Source organism: Colletotrichum chrysophilum, assembly GCF_026319265.1.
Source record: "Colletotrichum chrysophilum strain AFK26 chromosome Unknown scaffold_48, whole genome shotgun sequence".
NCBI lineage: Eukaryota > Fungi > Ascomycota > Sordariomycetes > Glomerellales > Glomerellaceae > Colletotrichum > Colletotrichum chrysophilum.
Window position 1 is genome coordinate 261,266 of NW_026517335.1, and position 21,364 is coordinate 282,629.

The 21,364-nt window shown below is 56.8% G+C and overlaps 5 protein-coding genes across 5 annotated transcripts; 3 read left to right on the top strand and 2 right to left on the bottom strand.

Annotated features, from left to right (window-relative positions):
* Positions 1-1,134: 1,134 nt before the first annotated feature.
* GLE2 (RNA export factor gle2) lies at positions 1,135-2,323 on the top strand (the record flags this gene model as incomplete). Its single annotated transcript, XM_053179336.1, has 3 exons — positions 1,135-1,401; positions 1,461-1,912; positions 1,966-2,323. The coding sequence occupies 3 exons, from the start codon at positions 1,135-1,137 to the stop codon at positions 2,321-2,323; spliced, it is 1,077 nt and encodes a 358-aa protein (XP_053036773.1).
* A 602-nt stretch (positions 2,324-2,925) lies between these two features.
* COL26b_006521 (uncharacterized protein) lies at positions 2,926-3,627 on the bottom strand (the record flags this gene model as incomplete). The annotated part of the gene is made up of 2 exons (XM_053179337.1): positions 2,926-3,411; positions 3,466-3,627. 2 exons carry the CDS (start codon positions 3,625-3,627, stop codon positions 2,926-2,928), a joined length of 648 nt encoding a protein of 215 aa, XP_053036774.1.
* Positions 3,628-10,646: 7,019 nt separating this feature from the next.
* On the bottom strand, positions 10,647-11,839 carry COL26b_006522 (uncharacterized protein; the record flags this gene model as incomplete). The annotated part of the gene is made up of 3 exons (XM_053179338.1): positions 10,647-10,997; positions 11,060-11,358; positions 11,410-11,839. 3 exons carry the CDS (start codon positions 11,837-11,839, stop codon positions 10,647-10,649), a joined length of 1,080 nt encoding a protein of 359 aa, XP_053036775.1.
* A 3,321-nt stretch (positions 11,840-15,160) lies between these two features.
* Positions 15,161-15,635, top strand: COL26b_006523 (uncharacterized protein; the record flags this gene model as incomplete). Its single annotated transcript, XM_053179339.1, has 2 exons — positions 15,161-15,391; positions 15,450-15,635. The coding sequence occupies 2 exons, from the start codon at positions 15,161-15,163 to the stop codon at positions 15,633-15,635; spliced, it is 417 nt and encodes a 138-aa protein (XP_053036776.1).
* A 1,989-nt stretch (positions 15,636-17,624) lies between these two features.
* COL26b_006524 (uncharacterized protein) lies at positions 17,625-21,234 on the top strand (the record flags this gene model as incomplete). Its single annotated transcript, XM_053179340.1, has 3 exons — positions 17,625-17,670; positions 17,868-20,163; positions 20,364-21,234. The coding sequence occupies 3 exons, from the start codon at positions 17,625-17,627 to the stop codon at positions 21,232-21,234; spliced, it is 3,213 nt and encodes a 1,070-aa protein (XP_053036777.1).
* Between the last annotated feature and the right edge of the window lie 130 nt (positions 21,235-21,364).

Consider the following 21,364-nt stretch of genomic DNA (forward strand, 5'->3'; position numbering starts at 1 on the left):
GGCCTCTCACCGTCAGTGCTTGACTCTATATTGGTGATCATCATCGAACTTGAAAAGTAGTTTGAACTAGGGATCTTGTCGGCCCAGGGTATCATAGACGGGGAGACTTCCCACGAAGTCCAGAGTGTAGGTGTCTAACCCTTTGCGGACCAGACAAGAACCCGTCATTTCAAGTTTGAGCCCCCCTCGCGCCGAGAATAAGCCCCATCGAGTAATCCCGCCCCCGTGAAGGGACGAGCAATCGCATAACTATCGATCTCGACGAAAGACTCCTCCGACCGACCCTTAAATTCACCCGGCAAGCGACCTCCCCACGCGTCCGCCCCGTCACCGAAGAGCCCTCTCGTCCCATCCAAAGCACACCACCCCCCAGATCCCAAGCGCGGACTCATATCTTCATCCATGGGGTCTCGGAACGAGAGGACGGGGCTTCGAGAAGGGTGCAGAGGAACCGCGACGATGTAGCGACGGGGCAGGGCGGAGGGGGAGAGCCATTGTGTCCGGACGCAGGTCTTGGAGGTCAGCCGCTGTGCTTCTATGGCGGCGCGTTTCCGCGGCGTTTTGCCTTCAACCCCGAAAGGAAGAAGTAACGTGTGTCCGGGGACTTTCTCCCAAAGCTGCTGGGCTACAAAGAGCCCGAGACGTTTGGAGGCGTCTCTGTTTGTGAGCTTCGATGGCGATTTGTCGGGCGAGGAGGGTTGTAGAAGAGAGAAGGTAAACGCGAACCAGAGCTTTCAAGATTTTGTTTTAAATACCAATGGGGGAAAAAAAAAGTTGCTTGGGTGGTGGGGCGTCGTGGCTGTAGTGGGGCCGATGTGGCTTTAGCGCTGCAGCTACCCAGGCACGGCAGGCACGGTAGGCACCCAGCCTTGTGGCTTTGCAGCCAATCGAAGGGCGACCTCACTTTTCGCATCGCGACTGTGTTTCCCAGTGCTTCTCCTGCCCAGAAGATTCCTGGACCTCACCCAGCAGCTATTTGAAGCTGAGGCCGACCCCCTTTCCAGATCCCCAACTCAAGCACCCACTCTCGATCTAGACTGGTGCAGCTTGGTTTTTCTCCATCGACCGACGAACCGACGAAAAGCTCTTTCCTCTTCTGTCCAACACAAGCAGACCGACTATTCGACGGCCACCATGTCCGGCCTGTTTGGCTCCGCAGCGTCATCGACGCCGTCTAACACGGTCGGCGACCTCAAACAGGACGTTGCGCTCAACAACCCTCCCGAGGACAGCATTTCCGACCTCGCTTTCTCCCCCAACCAGAACCAGACCAGCGACTTCCTGGCCGTCGCGTCTTGGGACAAGAAGGTCAGAATATACGAGATTGCCCAAAATGGCCAGAGCGAGGGAAGGCACGCGTACGAGCACGACGGACCCGTGCTGAACTGCGACTTTTCCAAGGTACGAATGCACATTAATCGATACCTCTGTCCTCCGAGAGCTAACATCATCTCCTACAGGACGGCAGCAAAGTCCTCTCCGGTGGCGCTGACAAGGCCGTCAAGGCCTGCGATCTCGGCAGCCAGCAGACCATCAAGATTGGCGAACATGAGCAGCCCGTCAAGTGTGTTCGTTTCTTCGACTCGGCCAACGGCACCATGGCCGTCTCCGGCTCCTGGGACAAGACGGTCAAGTACTGGGACATGCGATCGCCCACACCCGCGGCCACGTTGACCTGCCAGGAGCGCGTGTACTCGATCGATGTGCGCAACGACCTTCTCGTCATCGGCACCGCCGACCGCTACATCAACGTTGTCGACCTCAAGAACCCGACCAAATTCTACAAGACCCTACAGAGCCCCCTGAAGTGGCAGACCCGCGTTGTTAGCTGCTTCACGGACGCCGCCGGCTTTGCCATTGGTAGTATCGAGGGCCGCTGCGCGATCCAGTACGTGGAGGACAAGGATGCTAGGTACGTTTGTGCAAGACGCGATTTGGAAAGACAGCCGACTGACAGGTGGACAGCTCCAACTTTTCCTTCAAGTGCCACCGCGACCCCCCTGCCAACAACATCACAAACGTATACGCCGTCAACGACATCTCCTTCCACCCCGTCCACGGCACATTCTCGACCGCCGGTTCCGACGGGACCTTCCACTTCTGGGACAAGGATGCTAAGCATAGGCTCAAGGGGTACCCCAACGTCGGCGGCAGCATCACGGCGACCACGTTCAACAAGAACGGCTCCATTTTTGCGTACGGTATCAGCTACGACTGGAGCAAGGGATTCCAACATAACACGCAGGCGTATCCCATCAAGGTCATGCTGCACCCTGTGCAGGCGGACGAGTGTAAGCCCCGCCCTACTATGAAGAAGCGATGAACGAATTAGGGGTGGATAATGTGGGAGCGTTTTGAGATTTGGTCTTGCATATTGTGCAAGTGCAGGCACAGAGAGAGATAGTAGCCAGACTAGAGCCTGGGAAAGCGAGAAATTCTTTACACGCCGGGGTTATTTTGCGTACTGTACGAGCCGAGAAATCAAGTGCTGCGAGAAGAAGCAGTTATTATTATGGAAATCGGGTATTGGACTCGCGACTAGGAGTGTAAGGCACTGGGCGATCAATACCACAATTTGGCAATTAAAAGCAACATTCATAATCAAAGCACGCACATCACATTGCGAGTGAAACGATGGTGTATCATGTGAGATCCGTGTGAGATCCAATTATGAGTCGTAGAATTGATCATGCTTCTCGTACCCAGTGTGATGTCTGTCTCCCTTAATCCTCCCTCCCAATGAAGTTACAGCTTGCTTATTAAACCAATATGAATGACCAAAAAAAGACCCGATGCAGCCGCTGTCCGAGCAGGCAAGCAACCCTTTGATGACTAGAATAAATCCAACCGCTTTGCATTTGTAGTGTTCACATCATGACATGTTCATTCCCTCCCCGTTTTTTCATCCTCGTCCATACACCCGCTTTACAGGGCAGCTTTCCTGCCAACGACGTCGTCAACGAGACCCTTCCACAGATCCCTCAGACCGGGCTGGTGCGCGTCCTCGGCGGCGGCCTCGCTCTCGTGCGCCCACTTGAGCTCAACGCCGTCGACGCCAAAGGCCTCGACCTCGGTCAGGGCGGCGGCGGTGGTGACGTTGTCCGGGTTGGCGGCGATGACGGAGATCTCGGGCTTGGAGAGGGGCAGGTCCTCGGCGAGGGTCTGCTCGTAGAGGGACTGGTGTTTTGTGGTGAAGGAGTCCGGGAGGAGGGGCATGCGCATGCCGGCGAACTCGTTTGCGGCGGGGGCGGCGTCGAAGGAGGCGGGGAGGACGGTGAAGTCCATTGAAGGGAGGGCGGGAGAGGCAGACGCGGGAGAGGAGGAGGAGAAGGTCTGCATGCGGCGGTGGGCGGGGGATGTGCGGGTTGGTTGGGGGGTTGGGCGGTGGGTTGTTGTGAGGGAGCGGGTGGACTGAGATTGTGTTAGTGGTGAGGTTTTGGTTTTCCGGCATAGGAGGGAACTTACATCTTCAGAGCGGTTCTTGAGGAGCTCTGCGTACTTGGGCATGAGGACGGCGCCCTGGTTTACATTGTAGTGCGACTCGAGGAGGCCGGAGGAGCGGGAAGCTGTCGCGGCCGAGTTGATGGAGCGGGCAAGCTTCGCGACGGGGGCGGTAATGCGTGACATTTTTTGGACAGAGCTGATTTCCGGAATCTGCTATGTGTATGTTTGGAGGTTTGGTGTTTGTCACCGGAGGAGATGGACTCGAGGTGTTGGATATGGATGTACGAGGGATGCAAGTTGGACGGACGGATGGGAGCTGGATGTTGGCGGGAGGAGGGAGGGGGAGATGCACGGCAGATATACGCACGGAAGGGAGGAAGGGGAACGGGGGTGGGATTTGGGAGCTTCTTCTCGGCACGGATGGACACACACACACACACACACTCACACACAGGCACACGCATGCTGCAGATGAGGGGAGGGGGGCCGCCCATGGTTTCCTCTGTCTCTCATCTCACACACCACACCCCTGGTCTGGAACTTGGACGGGATGGGATGGGATGGATGGACAAGGTGAGGTGGGTTGGGAGTGAGTTTGGCCAGCTGCTGGGTTCGGGGATGGGACGAGATGGGAACGGGGAGTAGCGGCGGCGGAGGCGGCCAAACCATCCCTCCCCCCGTAGGTGAGGTCAAGAGCTTGGAGAGAAAATGTTTGGGTGTAGGTACCGTTACTTGGGAGCTTCAGAAACGGGGGAGGATACATGTCCTGACGGTGGTTGAGGGGAGCAAAGTGGATGTACCCGGAGGTCCGGCGACGGGCGGCCGGCGTGCCGGGAGTTGGAACTGTGGAGAGCGACCCAGAGAGGGTGGCCCTGGTGTTGAGAGGTACCTGCTGGGCGGGCAGGGGGGTGTGCAGGTCCAGTAGGTACCTGTTAGCTAAGACGCCCTGTATTGTTGGGGAGGGATCCAATCACGACCAGCATGGGAGTTTATTTGGTTGGCGGGGGATGTACGTGTCGGCGGTGATGTACATGATTTGTGGTGTGTGCCTCTGTCTCTCTCTGCCTGTATGCACGCCATGTCATGCTTTCTGTTCGTCTTGTATCCGTAAGGTAGTGTACTAAGTAACTGCTGCAGTGGATAGTGCGGTGAGTTGAGGATAAGCAGTAGCAGCAGCAGCAGTAGTTGCAACTTTCATCCAGTCTCCTCCCGGATGCATTTGCGCCAGAGGAGAGTAGTCTTGGTGTGGCGAACATCGATGTCTCTGCAGAGTGCCAACTGTTGTTTGTAAAAATGGCACTATTATACAACAGAATCTGGGAAGAGCTGGCGAGGGAAAACGCCCGATCGATGCGGGCGCGTGAGCTGAGGACGGGAGGGGAATGGTGCGGTTTGGTGGGCGTGGCATGCGATCTCTGCCGCGACCGCTGGATGTTGCTGCTACGCTACCACGCTACACCACACTGTGTATCTGGATCTGGATTCGTGCGGGAAAACCACTCTCTCCGTCTCTCCTGGGTGGTGCATTGCTCGTCCTCTGTTGGAGAAGAAAAAAAAGATGGAACGGCTTCCGTTTGCAGAGCTGAGTTGCGGTGTGGGGGTTGGAAACAGCTCCAGTGAGGCAAGAAGAGAACAGGGCATAGCGGTCAAGACTCGGGATTCCTCTGGTGAGAGTTGGCCAGGTCGGTCAGCACGACAGGCCTGGTCAGGTCAGATCAGGTCAGGGTCGAGTCCAGGTACACAGATACACGGTCGAGAAGTGAGGCATTGCTTCGTGACCCTGCCAAGGCGGGTGACGGACGGGATGTAGTGTCTGCGTCGCCATAGCGTGTGTGTGAGAGCATCAGCAGCGAACACCGAACACCCACCCTCCCACGACTTGGAGGAGATAACCCACGCTATCCAAACAAATGCGATGGGTCTTGGTCTAATTTAGGCCTGGTTATCTGCGAACTGGCTTTCGCGGGTGTCAGATTGTCAGATTGGGAGGCAAAGAAGGGACCTCTACCTTGCCATGTTGTGACCTGACAAGAGGAATGATGAGGCGGGAGGCGGTTTCCGAGGGCCGAGAGAGAGAGAAGAGCGAACATCAGACAGACACGTTCCAACGGGTTTTCCTGACTGGACTGGGCTGGGCTAGGAGCAGGGAGCGAGAGCGCGCGGGCGATGCTGATAAGAAACGGGCTGGATTTTAGACAACTCAACAGAAAGTAAAGACAAGTTCCTGCCCTGGCGCCGGTGGTGATGGACAGGCGCAGCAGTCAAGTCATGGACCCCCGTCGCATGAGCAGCGTACGTGTCTGGTTTCCACCATCTCTTGCTGTTCTGGGTTCTTGTTTATGGGTAGTTTACGCAGTATTGCTGCTTTTGGTGGACTCAGGGGTTGTTTGCTCATGGAAATGCTTGTTGAGCTGAGCTGCTGAGCGGTAGGAAGGCTGTGTTGTTCGTAGGTAAGAATACCGCAGTACAAATGACTGAGGTGACAGTTGAGCTGGGGGGAACTCGAGGCGAGCAGGGCCATAAGCCCAGCGCCCTGCCAGTCCACCACCGCTGCGCTGCCCTGCGCTGGGTGTCACTTGTCACTGAAAGTTGTCAACCCCCCCTACCAGAAACCCAAAAAGCTTCGAGACGTTGAGGAGCTTGGGCCACTGCGGGTCCACCCCGGCACATGCGCCTTGCTTCCCGTCTCCACCACACCTCTTTTTCTTTTTTTCCTTCCGCCTAGCTAGCAGCACTCGCAGCGTGGTGGTGCGGTGCGCTCCAACAGAGCACAGCTGCGCAACGCAACAAACCAGTGACACACAGCTTGCACCTTTGGCGCAATCATCTCACCTCACCTCACCTCACCCACGAACACACCAGAGAGCTAAAGCACGCCGGGTCTGCCGCTTGAAGATTGTTGACCGAGAGGCGCATTGGCGGCTTGACATCGCCGTCTCCTCCCTCCCCTCTCTTTCGTCACCATCGTTTCTGCTGCTCTCAAGTGGACTTGGCAAAATTTCCCACAGGTTTCCTCAAGCAACCTCGATAAGGCGGGAAATTTCCTACGAGTCTTGACAAAAGCCCTCCGAAAATGGGTTGGTTTGGCGGGCACCGGATGCTTTCCCCTAGGTGCGAGTACCTCCCCTGTTCCCAATTCAAGACATCACTCGGCGCTAGTCTTGGAGCTCCCTGCGCCGTACCTGCGACCCCATGATCGCCCGCATCGGCTGGGCATGCCTTGATGGGGTTCCCGTTCCTGTCTGTCTCTGCTCTGGCTATCTGTGATATCTGTTTGGGCATGTACGGATGCTGGACATACCTACCTGAAGCACGGTACATTGACATTGACCCTGACACTGACATTGGCAGGTTCTGGAAGCGGTCGAGGGGCCAAGCAGGGAGACGGCGGCGATCATTGCATCTCGAGGCAAAACCAGAAACAAGATCCCCCGGCTTCGAGAGATTACCAGCGTTTGCCAACCGTTAAAAGCATGAATTAATTGGCAGGCTGGTGAGCAGGGCGAGCGGACAGGGCTCGACGTCCCTCTGAAGCTGGCAGGGTACCACGCAGTACCAGAGCTGGCGGCTCCTTTCCCTCACCGCTTGGGGGTTGGGGGTGTCCAGGTTCGTCGAATCATTCTGGAAATGCGTCTGCCCTGATTGGCCGGGCTGCTGGACGATCGGCGCATGGCCAGATCGTTGGGAACCACCCCCGTTCCACCTCCTACGTCGCTCGTCCTGCTCTTTTTCCATAGGTTCACAGTGTTGGTGTTTCTGTCCAGTGACTGTGGGCTTCTCCAACCCCACCCGCTCCACCCAGCGTAGCGACTTCGTCAAGACTCAAGAGTCAAGACACGCAAGACCGCGCCGGGGACACCATCCCGACTGCAACGACTCAGGACCACCACCCCGACCGGCGCACTTTGGCTACGGCGGCGGGATAAGCAACAGCAAACTACGGTTGCACTCTCGGAGTAAACGGCATTCCCGCTGCTTCGCTGTTCACTCACCCATCCACTCAATCCATCGTCGCACACCGAGAGAAGGAGCTTATGCAAGCTACACTTCAGACGGCGTCTCGTCCTTCGTCCTGTCCTCGACTCCCGAGCGACGGGTCTGCTCGAAACTCGGCGATATCTCACCTCATCAGATCATCGCGGTTACGAAATCGTTGGGGATACCATGGCACCGGTGATGATGACGAAGAGTGGAGGGATGATGAGCTGCTGCCGCCGGGGAACGGCGGCTCTTCTGCCAGGCTTTCTTGATTTCTGATACCCGCGCGACGCAGGAGCAGCATCAGCGTTGACAACAGCGCAGAGACGTGGAAAGAATCGTCGCCGAAGTTCAGATCCATCCGTGGCCGTGGGGGTGTATGGTAGCGCACTCTCTCTTCCAACCCTTCGGACAATTTTCCCAGGACCAAAGCGAGTCTGTGCGAAGGTGAAGGGAAGGGAACACCACCACGCGTGGACTTGCGCTTTCTCCAACGCCCAGCGCCATTTCTTGCTCCAACTGTATTTTTAGTACCTCCCTCTGCTTTACCTTCTTCCAGGCGAGAGGCCGTGCGACAAGACACGCGGTGATTCGGGGCGTTTCCTGTCTGCTGGGCGGGACGCCGTAACACCCTTCAAGGCAAACGCCAGCCCTGCCGGCTAGCGGGAGGCCCTCCGTGGCTGGGGGAGAAAGATGCAAATCGCCGTCCGAACCAGGAGCGAGTTCGAGATTCACTGTGCTACCAGGACTTGAAGTTCGGGTGGCTGACTTTGGCAGGCGCCTCGCCTGCGTCCGGTCCAGGCCATTCCATACTCTGTGATTCCTTAAAGGTAGGTATGGTGGCGATTGGCGATTGAGGACGCGCTTGAAAAGGTTGCTAAATGTCTTATGATTTGGCCCCTATGCGCATGCATACTGTATGCGAATGCAATGCCTGTCCCTAAGAAGGCATGCGCATGCGAGATAGAGAGATAAGAAATGTCTCTGGCCATGTTTGAGATTCGCAACACGCGATTGGCATCTTGGCTTCGATACGCGGGTTGGCGAGTGACTGAGGCGAATGGGAGGCGGTCGATTTGTGCACGCCTCACCGCTCATTTCGTCCTGATATGAGTGGCCGGCCTCGATTCACAGTGTGTTGCGTATCAAATGTGGGCAGGTTATGGTTGTTTACCTGCTGCGACGACGTGCGACAAGCTGCTCGCTGGCCACGCAGGGTAGGGGGAAGGGGAGTATGTTTCTCGTCATGGTATGTAATCGGCATCACCGCCGCCTTCATTGGATTCATCTGCTCGCGTGGGGTTTGCTCAGGGGGTTGACTTGCATCTTGACGGGCCGGGCCTGGGGCGTGTAAGTGCGGACGGAGTAACAATAGTATGTGGTGTGTACAGTATGGCTCTCTCTTGTGATGTTGCTCGTTGGTTACACCATCGTTAAACGGGCTGATCCCTTCCTCGTTATTTTTGACGTCTTCGTCACCGAACGCCCCCCAATTGGGGTAAACGGCCCAATCATCGCCGGGCCCGCGCCCACGCGAGAGTTCAAAAATAAGCATTTCGTAGACGAGAGAAAGCAAAGTGGATATTCTTTAACAGAACCATCTCAAAACCAGGGACCTGGAACAGAGACGTCGGACGACGTTTAACGGGTCGAAGGACGCAAACGCCGAGGGGAGGGTCATTATGGAAGCTCGGTCTCCGAGCTCAGCTCCGGCGGCGGCGGCGACGACGACGACGCCAGGCGCAGCAGTAGCACCAGGACCAGCAGCTACGACAGGCGCAGGGGAGCTATCGGCTCCGGGGTTCGTGTCGCTCGGCATGGTCGTGCTGGACGAGATCCGCTTCCCGGACGGGAGGGTTTTGAGGGATGTTGCCGGCGGATCCGGGTTTTACAGTGCGTTGACATTTGCCCTTCTTTGGCAGATCTGTGGCAGATCTGTGGCATATACATGGCTTTGGTATATCCAGGGGGAGGGGTGTGTTTGTGTTTGTGTTTGGCTAATATGACATGTTATCGTGCTTGTACAGGTACTCTCGGAGCTCGACTCGCTGTTCCGCGGGAGGCCGCCGAGACGGTATACTGCCTCGTCGTGGCCGGTGACGACTTCCCGGCGTTGGTGGTGGAGCAGATTGAGGCGTGGGGAGTGACGGTGCTGGTGCAGACGGTTGAGGGGAGGTTGTCGACGAGGGGGCTGTTGGTTTACGAAGATGATGTCTTTGGGAGTTGGTTCTTGGGCCACCTTTTGTCTTTGGGAATGGTAGAGCTGACTGTGGTTATTAGAAAAGTCGTTTCGATATACGACGCCGCCTCTGCGGCCGAACGTTGACGAGCTACCGGATCATCTGCGTCGTGCGTCCATTATACACACGCTAGCGGCGCCGGAGGATGTGAAGGGGCAAGCTGCCGCGCTGTTTGGGAATGGCTATGGTCAAAGACTGCCCGGACACCCTCTGTTTGCCTGGGAACCTTCGCCACTTCATTGTGACGGAGCATGGAAAGACCATCTAGACGCTGGACACCATGTCCATGCTCTATCTCCCAATGATAAAGAGGTTGTCAAGATGATGACCCCCCGGGTGGACGAAGGACCGTGGGACAGATGTCTAGTCGAACGTGCTGCTGCCCTCATCTCAGACGAGGAACATTGCCAGAGGGACCCGGAACGGCAGCGGCGTTGGACCACGGTGGTGCGGTGCGGGGAATACGGCTGTTTGACGATTCCTCGGGCCTCCGCGCCGGTCTGGCTTCCTCCATATCATGATATTGGGTCAGAAAAGGTGATTGACCCTACCGGAGCTGGGAACGCGTTCCTCGGGGCCTTTGCTGTTGCGTACAAGAAGACAGACGATGCGGTTCTTGCGTCTGCGTATGGTGCCGTGGCGGCTAGTTTTGTGATTGAGCAGATGGGCCCGCCTAGAAGGGAGGTCGTGGACGAGAGGGAAGTGTGGAATGGCGAGGGGTTTGGGAAAAGATTGGAAACATATAAAATCAAAGCCAGGGCGTGGAACACCAGCATCGTAAGTCGCCAGTTCAGGAACAATCCAGCCTGGGCTGAACGAAAGGAGCTGTTCCAATAGGATCCATAGGTGGGTATCAAGACTCGTCTATTTTGTGTTTTTATATCTCTTTTCCCAAAAGTAAAAAATCCGTAATCATGCGAGAAACCTCGTCTATAAACCTCCAACCCCTTTCCATTCACACTGCACGCCTCCACCCACTCCCATTTACCGGATGACCTGAGTGCCCTCCGCCGGCTCGAGGATCTTCCATTGGCAGCCTACGTCCTTGTTGGAGTTGTTCTCCTTGAGGATCTTGATGATCCTGTTGGCAATCTCCTCAAAGTTGCTCGTGGCGAGGGCGAGGATGGTGGGGCCGGCGCCGGAGAGGCAGACGCCGAGGAAGCCGGGCTGCGTGCTCGGAGACATGCTCTCGACGATCTGGCTCAGGCCGGGGATGAGGGTCTGGCGGTAGGGCTGGTGGACCTTGTCCTGCATGGCGAGATGGATGAGCTCCGGGTCCGGGGGCGAGGAGCCGAGGGCGACGGGGAGGAGGGCTATTCTTTGCATGTTGAAGGTCTGGCGTCTCGTGTTAGTGAACATGTTCTTGTAGAACGACGGTCGACCGGAGCTGAACTTACAACATCGGGACGGGAGTAGTGAGGAGGAAGGACCTCGCGGGCAAGGTGGGTGGGGACCTGGAAGTCGGGGATGATGGCGATGGCCTTGATCTCCTTGGCCCAGGGGAACTTGATGTGATGGCCGATGCCGTGGGGAGGCTCGGGCGGGGTCTCGCCGGTGTCGACGCCGCCGGCCGGGGCGGGGAGGACCTCGCTGAGCGGGATCTCGATGCGCTGGACGTCTTCGGGCTTCAGGGGGCGGAGGTAGGTGCCGACGAAGCCGCCGTAGAGAGAGGCACCGACGTTGTCCGGGTGTCTCTCTGCGATGTGTGTGAGTGACTTGGTCCTACATCAGATGAAGAATGACATACCAATCATGAGACAAAAGTCGAATAACCTGTCGAGATCCAAATGGTCGAGGTGGCCGACCTCCTTGCCGAGCATGACGCCGGCGACGACGGCGGAGCCGGAGCTGCCGAGGCCGCGGCCGAGGGGAATGGGGTTCTTGATGTGGACATGGGTCTCGACGGGGAACATGCGCTGGCCGTGGCAGCGCAGGACGTAGAGGGCGACGCGGGTGATGAGGTTGACGGAGGGGTCGAGGCTGATGTCCGGGGTGCCTTCGCCCTGGCCCTCGTAGGTGATGCGGCAGTTGAGGGGCTCGGATGAGGTCTGGACGGAGCGGTCGATGGTGACGTGCAGCTCGAGGTAGATGGAGAGGGCGAGGCCGATGACGTCGAAGCCCGGGCCGATGTTGGCGGAGGACGACGGCGTCTTGATCACGAACGTCTCTTTGGTCATGGCGGGCGGGCAGGCGGTGTAAGTTGAGAGGGTGAGGGGTGAGTTTCTGGCAGTGGTGAGGGGGAGGCCTGACGTTGGTTCGAGCTGGCCTGACCGGCGGGTGTGGTTCAATTGGCGGTGATCTCAGCGGTTCGGCTTGGATGTGTGAGTGTCTTCTGCTGCCAGGTGAGATGAAGCTGTCACGGATATCGCTACGGGTGTGAAATGAGCGTGAGTCGCGTCTATGTGGTGGCCACTAATCGTTCCGTGACTCAAAAAATTTGAGAGGCCCCGATGACGGAGGAATGCGGCACACAGCGGGCGGCTCTCCTTTGGCGGGGTGTGTGAAGCACTGAAGCCCTACGCGGAGTGCGGGGTGTTTTTCGCGTGCACCCATTGGCCAATCCGTGCTGAGACGGGGCATTTTTATCTTATCGCTCCCGCGCATCACGCCATGTCCTTCTCATCTGTTTGAGTTTGGCTGCTCGATGGTGAGTGTGTTGCCAATGAAGGTCGCTTCTTTTGACTTCACCTCATGCGACGCTGGCTGTGTTTTTCACTATTCGTGAAGAGCACGAGTGGAGGGATATGTTGCTACGATGACACATCATGCTAGGTATATCAGAGCTGAGTATAACCTACGCCTTGGAATTCGAAATGAGCTTCATGCGACGCGAGGAACAACACTCGGCTGCACCAGACCGGACTTTCATACCTACATCCCTCGCCCATCGACTGATGGTTGACTGGAGAAACGAAACGAAACACGGCCATTCTTGTTGATCGTCGATGTTTGCGGGCTGCAAGGTCTTGTATCGGATGGCCTGAGGTCCCACGCTGGAGCAGCGATCGACATGAGCCCGCTTCATTATCTGAACGTCACGTCGCTCTGCCATCTCCCTTGTTCTGACATCAAACCAACTCACATCTCCGCCTTTTTATATTGCCCTCACCCCGGGAGGCTCGTACTCGGTCAGCCGTCGACCTTTGCACCCCAGACATATTGATACGATATCACATATCCAGCAGCCCACCGGGTCCTCACTCACCTTCACGCCTCCGATCATTGCCGAAAGCATTGCTCGCTGTCAGCGTTCCGGTGGGTGCGCTGCAATGCCCAGCCTGCATCCCAAGTCAATATTATCCCAGATCGCGCGCTCCCGTCGGACTCCCGCAGCGATGCTCGGCCCATTCACCGCCTCCGCGATGTCTACCGGAAACATCGAAAAGCAAGCGGAGAAACAGGAGCGACAAGACCTCGTGTTTCTGCCGAGCCAACCGCACCAAAGCTCCACCGATCCCCATCAAACAATGCCCGTCGGCAGTGTACCGTGAAGAAGCTTATGGAAAAGGTGACCGGGGATGGGCGATCTCGCAGATGTCACGAACGCTGTGCGGCCGATGTCCCCGAATGTCTATTCTCGGATTTTCCAAGGCTGCATCATTGCAACGTCTGAAGGTTGGATGAACTAAGGGTTCCCTCGCGTCGGACATACCGCGGAGTGAGGCATCGCACAGCCCGAACTTCGTTCTCCGCTCGTAACAAAAACACACGATGAGACTGGCGCGCTGATCACCGCGCTTGCGCGCTTGTAACGTTGCTCGGCTGGATGGTCAGTGTAAAGCGAGGCTGTTGCCTCTCAGTCTTGGCCACCGAGCGGAGGCTTCGGGGGGTCATCTTTTCGCCGTCGCGGGGAGCTATACCGCGACGGCGTCTCATTGGCGTCATGCCCATGTTGTGGTCATGCTCGTGGCAGCAGGAGGATTTCCTGGGAGGCTCAGTCGCTTTTAGTCTGTTGACAGAGTAGACTAACGTCCGCCACTGCCGTACATTGCAGCGCGGAGCATTTCTACGCCTCATCCTTCCGAGAAACGACAAATCACTCGAAAAAGAGCATGTCTCCCCGAGCTGAGAGATGAATTGAGGCCGACGGGGTCGCATTCGGCGGATGCGTGCGTTGGCGAAGAGACCGTTCCTGGCATTGTGAACACGAGGAAAACCGAAGACCACCTGACGTTGCGTCCCGCTGAAGTTTCTATGGGGCGACGCCGATGAGTTAAGGCGAGTAATTAGGGTCGCAATGGAAAAGCCGACTGAGGCTCCGCTGCACTGGGCGAGGCGGGCGGCAGAAACGCAAAAACGAAAAGAAAAGAAACAACACTAAATCGACTCAGCCTGCGACGTGCTGACTCGAAGAGCGAAGAGGATTTCCCGTGCAGCTAGCTGATGTTGAAGCATGAATGTGAGTTGTAACTTGTTGATGTCCCACTTCGAGAAAGAAAGCAGCGGCATATGGTGGAGGCTGGCAAAAACTGGGGCGCAACTCTGATGGAACCTCGACGGAAAACATCGAACCAACGGGCGAGCAGCCCACTGTAGAGCACTAACCTCAATCGACCCTAGGGGAATTCCGACTGCTAAAAACAGAAGGATGACAGCCATCCCGGCGCGCCGTCCGCCGTCGACCGCAGCCACTCAGGCAATCGCGTGGCCAGTGAATACGAGAATCTGGTGATGAGCCCACCTCTATCCGCACCCGACCTCAGTCCAATTCATAGGTACTGAGCTCTGAGAGTGAGTGAGAGAGAGAGAAGATCCTCGGCTCCGGATGTTGTTTGCCTGCGGCCTTCCTCCATCATCTACCTACCCACACACACCCACCCATGCAGCAGCAGCAGCACCGGCACCAGCACAAGACCCCTGCCTTGCTTCTTTCCCCACGACCAACAACATCCAAGATCTGTGATCGGCGCTTTTTCTCACCTTACCTTACCTTAGCCCGGCCTTGCCCGCCTCTGCTAGCGTAGCATTGCACCTTCAATACGAATTGACGGAACCTAAGGAACCCTGGGGAAGTAAGGCTTCGTTCGGTTGCTAGCTTAGCTTCCCCTCTGCGGCAGTTTTCCCATACGATGTGACATGCGACATGGAGTCTTGCCAAGCTTGACGTAGCAAGGGTCCTGTGCCGGTTCCATGTCACGACATGACGCTATTGCCGGAGACACCACAACGTCATGGTCATGGCTCGCCGTTTGGACACGGCTGGTGCCTCCTCTCCATCCACTCGGTCTGGTGATGGAGCTGTAGCCTCCGCTGGCATGGGGGCTGTGGAAGCGAGGGATGATGTGGGCGTGGATGGACGGAAACCGAGGAGGCTGATGGATCTCGCAGGCCGTCGAGACTCTATAAAGAGAGACGAGCAGCTCACGACATCCGACCTGTTTTTTCATCCTCCTCCTCATCAGCTTCTTCACCAGCCTTCTCAGCCTCAACCTCAACTACAAACAACTCATCTTCACTACCAAGCTCCCAAGCCTCATCCACCCACCACAACAGCCAAAATGCAGTTCTCCAACCTCGTCACCATCCTCTCCTCCGTCGCCGCCGCCGCGGCCGTCTCCGTCTCCTTCGACACCGGCTACGATGACGGTGCCCGCTCCCTCACCGCCGTCTCCTGCTCCGACGGCGCCAACGGCCTGATCACCAAGTACGGCTGGCAGACTCAGGCCAACGTCGCCCGCTTCCCCTACATCGGCGGCTCCGACGCCATTGCCGGCTGGAACTCCCCCAACGTGAGTCCCCCCCCATCCTCACTTCTCACATGAGCATCACCACTAACACCACAAACAGTGCGGCACCTGCTGGCAGCTCACCTACAACGGCAAGAGCATCAACGTCCTCGCCGTCGACCACGCCGGCTCCGGCTTCAACCTCGCCCTCGGCGCCATGAACGACCTCACCAACGGCCAGGCCAACCAGCTCGGCCGCATCGACGCCCAGGCCACCCAGGTCGCCCTCAGCGCCTGCGGTCTGTAAATCATCACACGACCTCGGCGATGTCTTACGATATTAAAAACATTAATGTCTTTTTTAAAGAATAATGGGGCTGCCCCTCGGGGGGCACTCTAAACATCAGCATGGAACCGGCGCTCTTCAATCATTTGGCATATGCATATCACGATACATTCCTTAGAACATTAAAACATAATGAGAGAGATGGCTGTTTAGCCTCGAGAATCTTGGTCGCTGATGCTCCACAGTGAATTAACTGATTTTGGTTTTGTCTCCTTAAAACCCATCGTCAATAGGTTGCAATACCGCTCTTTGAGGAAGCTTTCTAGGTCTATGGCAATTTCTACAGATTATTATCCGCACTTTACTCGCGACGCGCGATACACTTTTGAAAGGAATCATTTCTGTTGTAAAGGAGCCTTCTCATGCGCCTGACGTTTGTTCTCGTCAATAAACGTGACATATTTGTGACCTCCAATAATTCTAACTTGAATGCTGTCACTCGATGGCTGCAGCGATTTAGATGAGCAATCTTTATTGCGTGAACCAGTCCTGGCAACTATTCAATGGCGTGTACATGGGGCGTTGCCAGAGCCAGGCTGTTCAAGCACCGTAATAGCTCAGGAAAATGTTTTGTTTTTCTCCTGCTCTTGTTTTGTTCCTGATTTTTGATAAGAAGTGTGCGATGTCAGATGATGTTGTCGATTTTCTGACGCAGGTGTGCAGGCTGTCATGATGTAGGAACACGCTCCATATCATCCGACATACCTCGATATATTGGCAATGGTTTGAGGTTAGTATCGTGCCGCTAGCCGCTGTCTAAGAAGAGATTCTCTGTATTTCAGGTGATGTTGAACGTGAAGCAGGAGTTGAGTGCCGTATTGTTTATTGCTCTCCCTTCACGATTGGAAAGTGGCCTCCACGGACCCGGCCCCGGCCCGTCCCATCTCCGCAGCGGCACCGATGTGCATTTCAGCCAAGGTGGGACGAAGGGCCGAGTCCGAGTCGGAGCTGCATGTGGGTCACTCGGGCCGGGTGCCCAGAATGTCGGTGAAGAACTTCGGCATAATCTTGGTTCGAAACGCGCCCGAGCCCACATGTCATGCGCCGAATCCTGAGGGCTATGAGAGGATCCCATCGCTAAACGAAGGATAGTTCACTTCTTCGTGGAGGCCTCCCCTCATTCATAGGTCAGGACTGGTCGAGGGAGCAACCCCTTTCTCATGTTGTGGGCTTCGCATTACTAAAGAAGCCAGCCCTGAGCATAATGTAGTCGTGTTTTCCCGGGATGTCTCGCTTGTAAAATTCATGTCCGACAGTCAGAGGGAACGTAAGTGGTAGAGACGGGACGGGAGCGTTGCCGAGGCCCCAAGCATCATCCAAAGACACAACTGGTGTCGACGAGGAGCGTCAAAGGCGGTCATTCTTTGCATGGATTTTATACTTGCGTTAGTCTCCAGGTCTTCATCGAATACTAGTCTCATGCTAGCAGCTAGCATGAAGAAACGGCACCTGGCTGCAATGCAGCGAAAAACAATCAAGACGCACGTGAATGGAGGGGCAGAGGCAGCAAAGCGACGTACCCCTCAGGTTTCCTGCGGGCGGGACAGTGACAATGAGGTAAGGAGGGGTACCTGGACCTGAACCCCGCCTTGCAGGAAATTTTTCAACTTTTTTCCCCCTTCCAGATGCCTTCGATTCGTTATCTTATCACCAGTGGCGGGGCTAATCTCGAAATTTTCACCTTGGTCCCCTAAAATTTCTGTGTGGCCAGTCCTTGCAGGTACTTTTTTTTGCCCATGGCCGCGGTGTAATAGGTGGTTCGGGCATCAACAAGAAAAAAAAACAACTGGCCGACACCCCGTCCACGTCTGGTCTCTGGTTAAAAATTCGACGCGCCGGGCCTTTTCCCTCCTTCTCTTTCCCTTCTCTCCTCCTTGCCCCTCCTTCCCTCTTGTCTTTTTGTTCTTTGCGCGCAAGCCGTGAAGACGTCGAGACATCAACAACTTCAAGATGGATAAAGGAAACTTGGTCCAGCTGCTCCAAGCGAGCCAGATTCGTAAGTTGTTCTCTCCTCCCCCGTCGCTCGCCCTGTGCCACCCTGGCCGCCAAACCTAGTCGAGCCAGCCTCTTCAATTTTTTCCGCTCCTTGCCTGCTTTCGCTTCGTGTCTCTCGCCTATTTAAAATTTGCTTTTTCTGCACCCTACAAAATTCTTCGCGAGATTTGTCTTGCTGACTTTTTCTCTTCCTCACAGCCGACACCGAGAAGGTCAAGGCAGTCACGGCCGAGCTGCAGAAGAACTACTACTCCCAGCCCGAGTCCCTCCTCCTCTTGATTGAGGTCACCATCTCCCACGAAGATGCCGGCATCCGACAGCTCGCCTCGGTGCAGGCTCTGCGCCTGACCCCCAGGCACTGGGCCAAGCTCCCTTCTGACAAGAAGGAGCTCGCCAAGAAGCACCTCACCGAGAGCATCCTGAACGACCAGTCCTCTACCTCCCGCCACTCCAAGTCGCGTCTTCTCGCCGGTGCCGTCGGCGTTGACCTCGAGGATGGCGAGGGCCAGGACTTCGTTCGCGAGCTCCTCGCCCTGAACACCTCCGACAACGTCGCCCACCGCGAGATTGGCTCCTTCATCCTTGTCTGCCTGCTCGAGAACGACCCTCTTCCCTTCGTTGAGCAGGTCAAGGCTCTGCTCAGCTTGATCGCCAAGACCATTGTCGACCCTGCCAGCATTGAGGTCCGCCTGAACTCGGCCAAGGCTGTCAGCGCTCTGTTGGCGCTTGTCGACGTTGAGGAGGACAACACCGAGTGCGTTGAGATCATCCAGACCATGATCCAGCCCACCGTTGAGATCCTCAAGAACGCCATCGACCAGGGCAACGATGACCAGTACAACGACATCTTCGAGGTCCTCCAGAACTTCATGACCTACGACTCTGCCTACCTCGCCAACCACTTCAAGGACCTCGTCCAGTTCATGATCGAGCTCGGTGTCAACACCGAGGTTGAGGACGATGCCCGTTCCCAGGCTCTCGTTTTCCTCGCTCAGAGCGCCAGGTACCGCCGCCTCAAGATCCAGGGCATGAAGGACATGGGCGCCCTGCTCATGGTCAAGAGCATGCAGATCGTCGCCGAGATCGACAACGACGCCGACGAGGATGACAGCTCTCCCGCTAGAACCGCTCTGAGCCTCATCGACCAGCTGGCCAGCGACCTCCCTCCCCGTCAGGTTATCGTTCCCTTGCTTGAGCAGTTCCCTACCTTCGCCCAGAGCCCGCAGCCCGGTCTGCGCAAGTCTGCTATCCTCTCTCTCGGTACCGCCGCTGAGGGTGCTCCCGACTTCATCGCTACCCAGCTCCAGCCTTTGATGCCCCAGATCATCCAGCTCTTGAACGACCAGGACAGCTCTGTTCGCCACGCCGCTCTCGTCGGTGTCATCCACCTCGCCGACGAGATGGCCGAGGAGCTCGCTCCTCAGCACGAGGCTCTCATCAGCGCTCTCCTCACCAACCTCGAGGCTGCCTCTGCTGGCTCTGATAAGCAGAGCATCAGCATCATCCGTGCCGCCTGCGGTGCTCTCGACTCCCTCATTGGCGAGGGTCTCGACGACCAGCTCATCAAGACCTTCGGCCCCAAGCTGATCGTCCCCATGGGCAAGCTGCTCGCCCACGACGACTTCAGCGTCAAGTCCGCTGCTGCCGGTGCCATCGGTGCCATCGCCTCCGCTCTCGGTGGCGAGGAGTTCAAGCCCTACTTCAAGGAGGTCATGGGCGCTCTTGGCCAGTACGTCAACATCAAGGACAGCGAGGAGGCTCTTGCTCTCCGCTCCTCCGTCTGCGACTCCATGGGCCGCATTGCCGACGCCGTCGGTGCCCAGGAGTTCCAGCCCTACGTCATGGACCTGATGAAGGCCAGCGAGGAGGCTCTCAGCCTCGACAACGCCCGTCTCAAGGAGACCAGCTTCATCCTCTGGGCTTCTCTGTCCAAGGTCTACGGCAACGAGTTCTCTCACTTCCTCCCCGGTGTCTTCAAGGGTCTCTTCGACTGCCTCGAGCTCGACGAGGAGGATGTCAACATCCCAGGCCTCAAGCCTGAGGATCTTCCTGAGGGTCTTCTCATTGCCAACGGCAAGAAGATCCGTGTCAAGTCCACCGAGGACGAGATGGAGGACGACGATGAGGACGAGTGGGACGATATGGACGACTACTCTGGTGTCACCGCTGTCGCCCTTGAGCAGGAGATTGCTCTTGAGGTCCTCGGCGACGTCATCACCCACTCTTGCGACGCCAACGCCATCAAGGAGTACCTTGACAAGGCTGTCGAGCGCATCGCTCCTCTTGCCGAGCACCCCTACGACGGTGCCCGCAAGGCTGCCATCTCTACCCTCTGGCGCTCGTACGCCCGCGTCTGGCAACTCTTCGAGGAGCAGACTGGTGCCAAGTGGGAGGCCGGCATTCCTCTTAAGCAGCAGCCCGATGCCGTCCTGGTCAAGCTTGGCGAGCTCGTCGTCAAGTCCACCAACAACATCTGGGCCGAGGACACTGAGCGGTATGTATTCTGTCATTTCTCAAATTCTGTCTTGAAATTCCCCCGCCCCAAAAGGATGAGTAACACACGTTATACCCAGCTCACTCAGACGCACAAAGTGCGGGTGCTGAGAACACGTTTGATCACGTCTGATTCAATGGGCAATCTACTACTTTCATCAGCCAAGCCTGTGATGACAATGATTGCTAAAGAATTCATAGTGATGTCATCACCGAGATCAACCGCAACATCGCCGCTACCCTCAAGGCTTGCGGTCCCGCCATCCTCACCCACGATGACCTGCTCAAGGACTCCGTTACTGTCCTTGGCTGCCTGATCACCCGCTCCCACCCCTGCCAGCAGGACATGGGCGACGAGGAGGAGCAGGAGGCTGAGGGCTCTTCCGAGCTTGACTGGCTTGTTATTGACACCGCCATGGATGTCATCCTCGGCCTCGCCACCGCCCTCGGCCCCGACTTCGCCGAGATGTGGAAGGTCTTCGAGAAGCCCATCCTCAAGTTCGCCAGCTCCCAGGAGAACCTCGAGCGCTCCACCTCCGTCGGTGTCATCGCCGAGGCCATCAAGTACATGGGCAACGCCGTCACCCCCTTCACCGACGGCCTCCTCCCCATCCTCAACCACCGCCTCACCGACTCCGACCCTCTGGCCAAGTCCAACGCCGCCTACGCCACCGGCCAGCTCATCTTCAACTCCACCGCCACCGACAAGACCATCCCCCACTACCCCGCCATCCTCCAGAAGCTTGAGCCCCTCCTGTCGATCCAGGAGTCGCGCATGGTTGACAACGTCTCCGGCTGCATCTGCCGCATGATCATGACCAACCCCAACCCCGAGTTCGTCGAGCGCGTCCTCCCCGCCGTCGTCGGCGTCCTGCCCCTCAAGGAGGACTTCGAGGAGAACGCCCCCATCTACCAGGCCATCTACAAGCTGTACGACCAGCAGAACCCCACGGTTCAGCAGCTCACCAACAAGATCATTCCCGTGCTGCAGACCGTCCTCGGCCCCCCTGAGGAGCAGTTGGAGCCCGAGACCCGCCAGTTGGTGCAGAAGCTTGCTCAGGCGCTTCAGTAAGCGAAGGTTACAAAAAAGTAGGGATGGACAAAATGGAGTTTGGTGCCCCCGGAAAAAAGGAAGGGCTGTTAATGAGTGATGAGTGGACGAGACCCCATTTCTTGATGTCTGTAGATAGGTACATAGACTG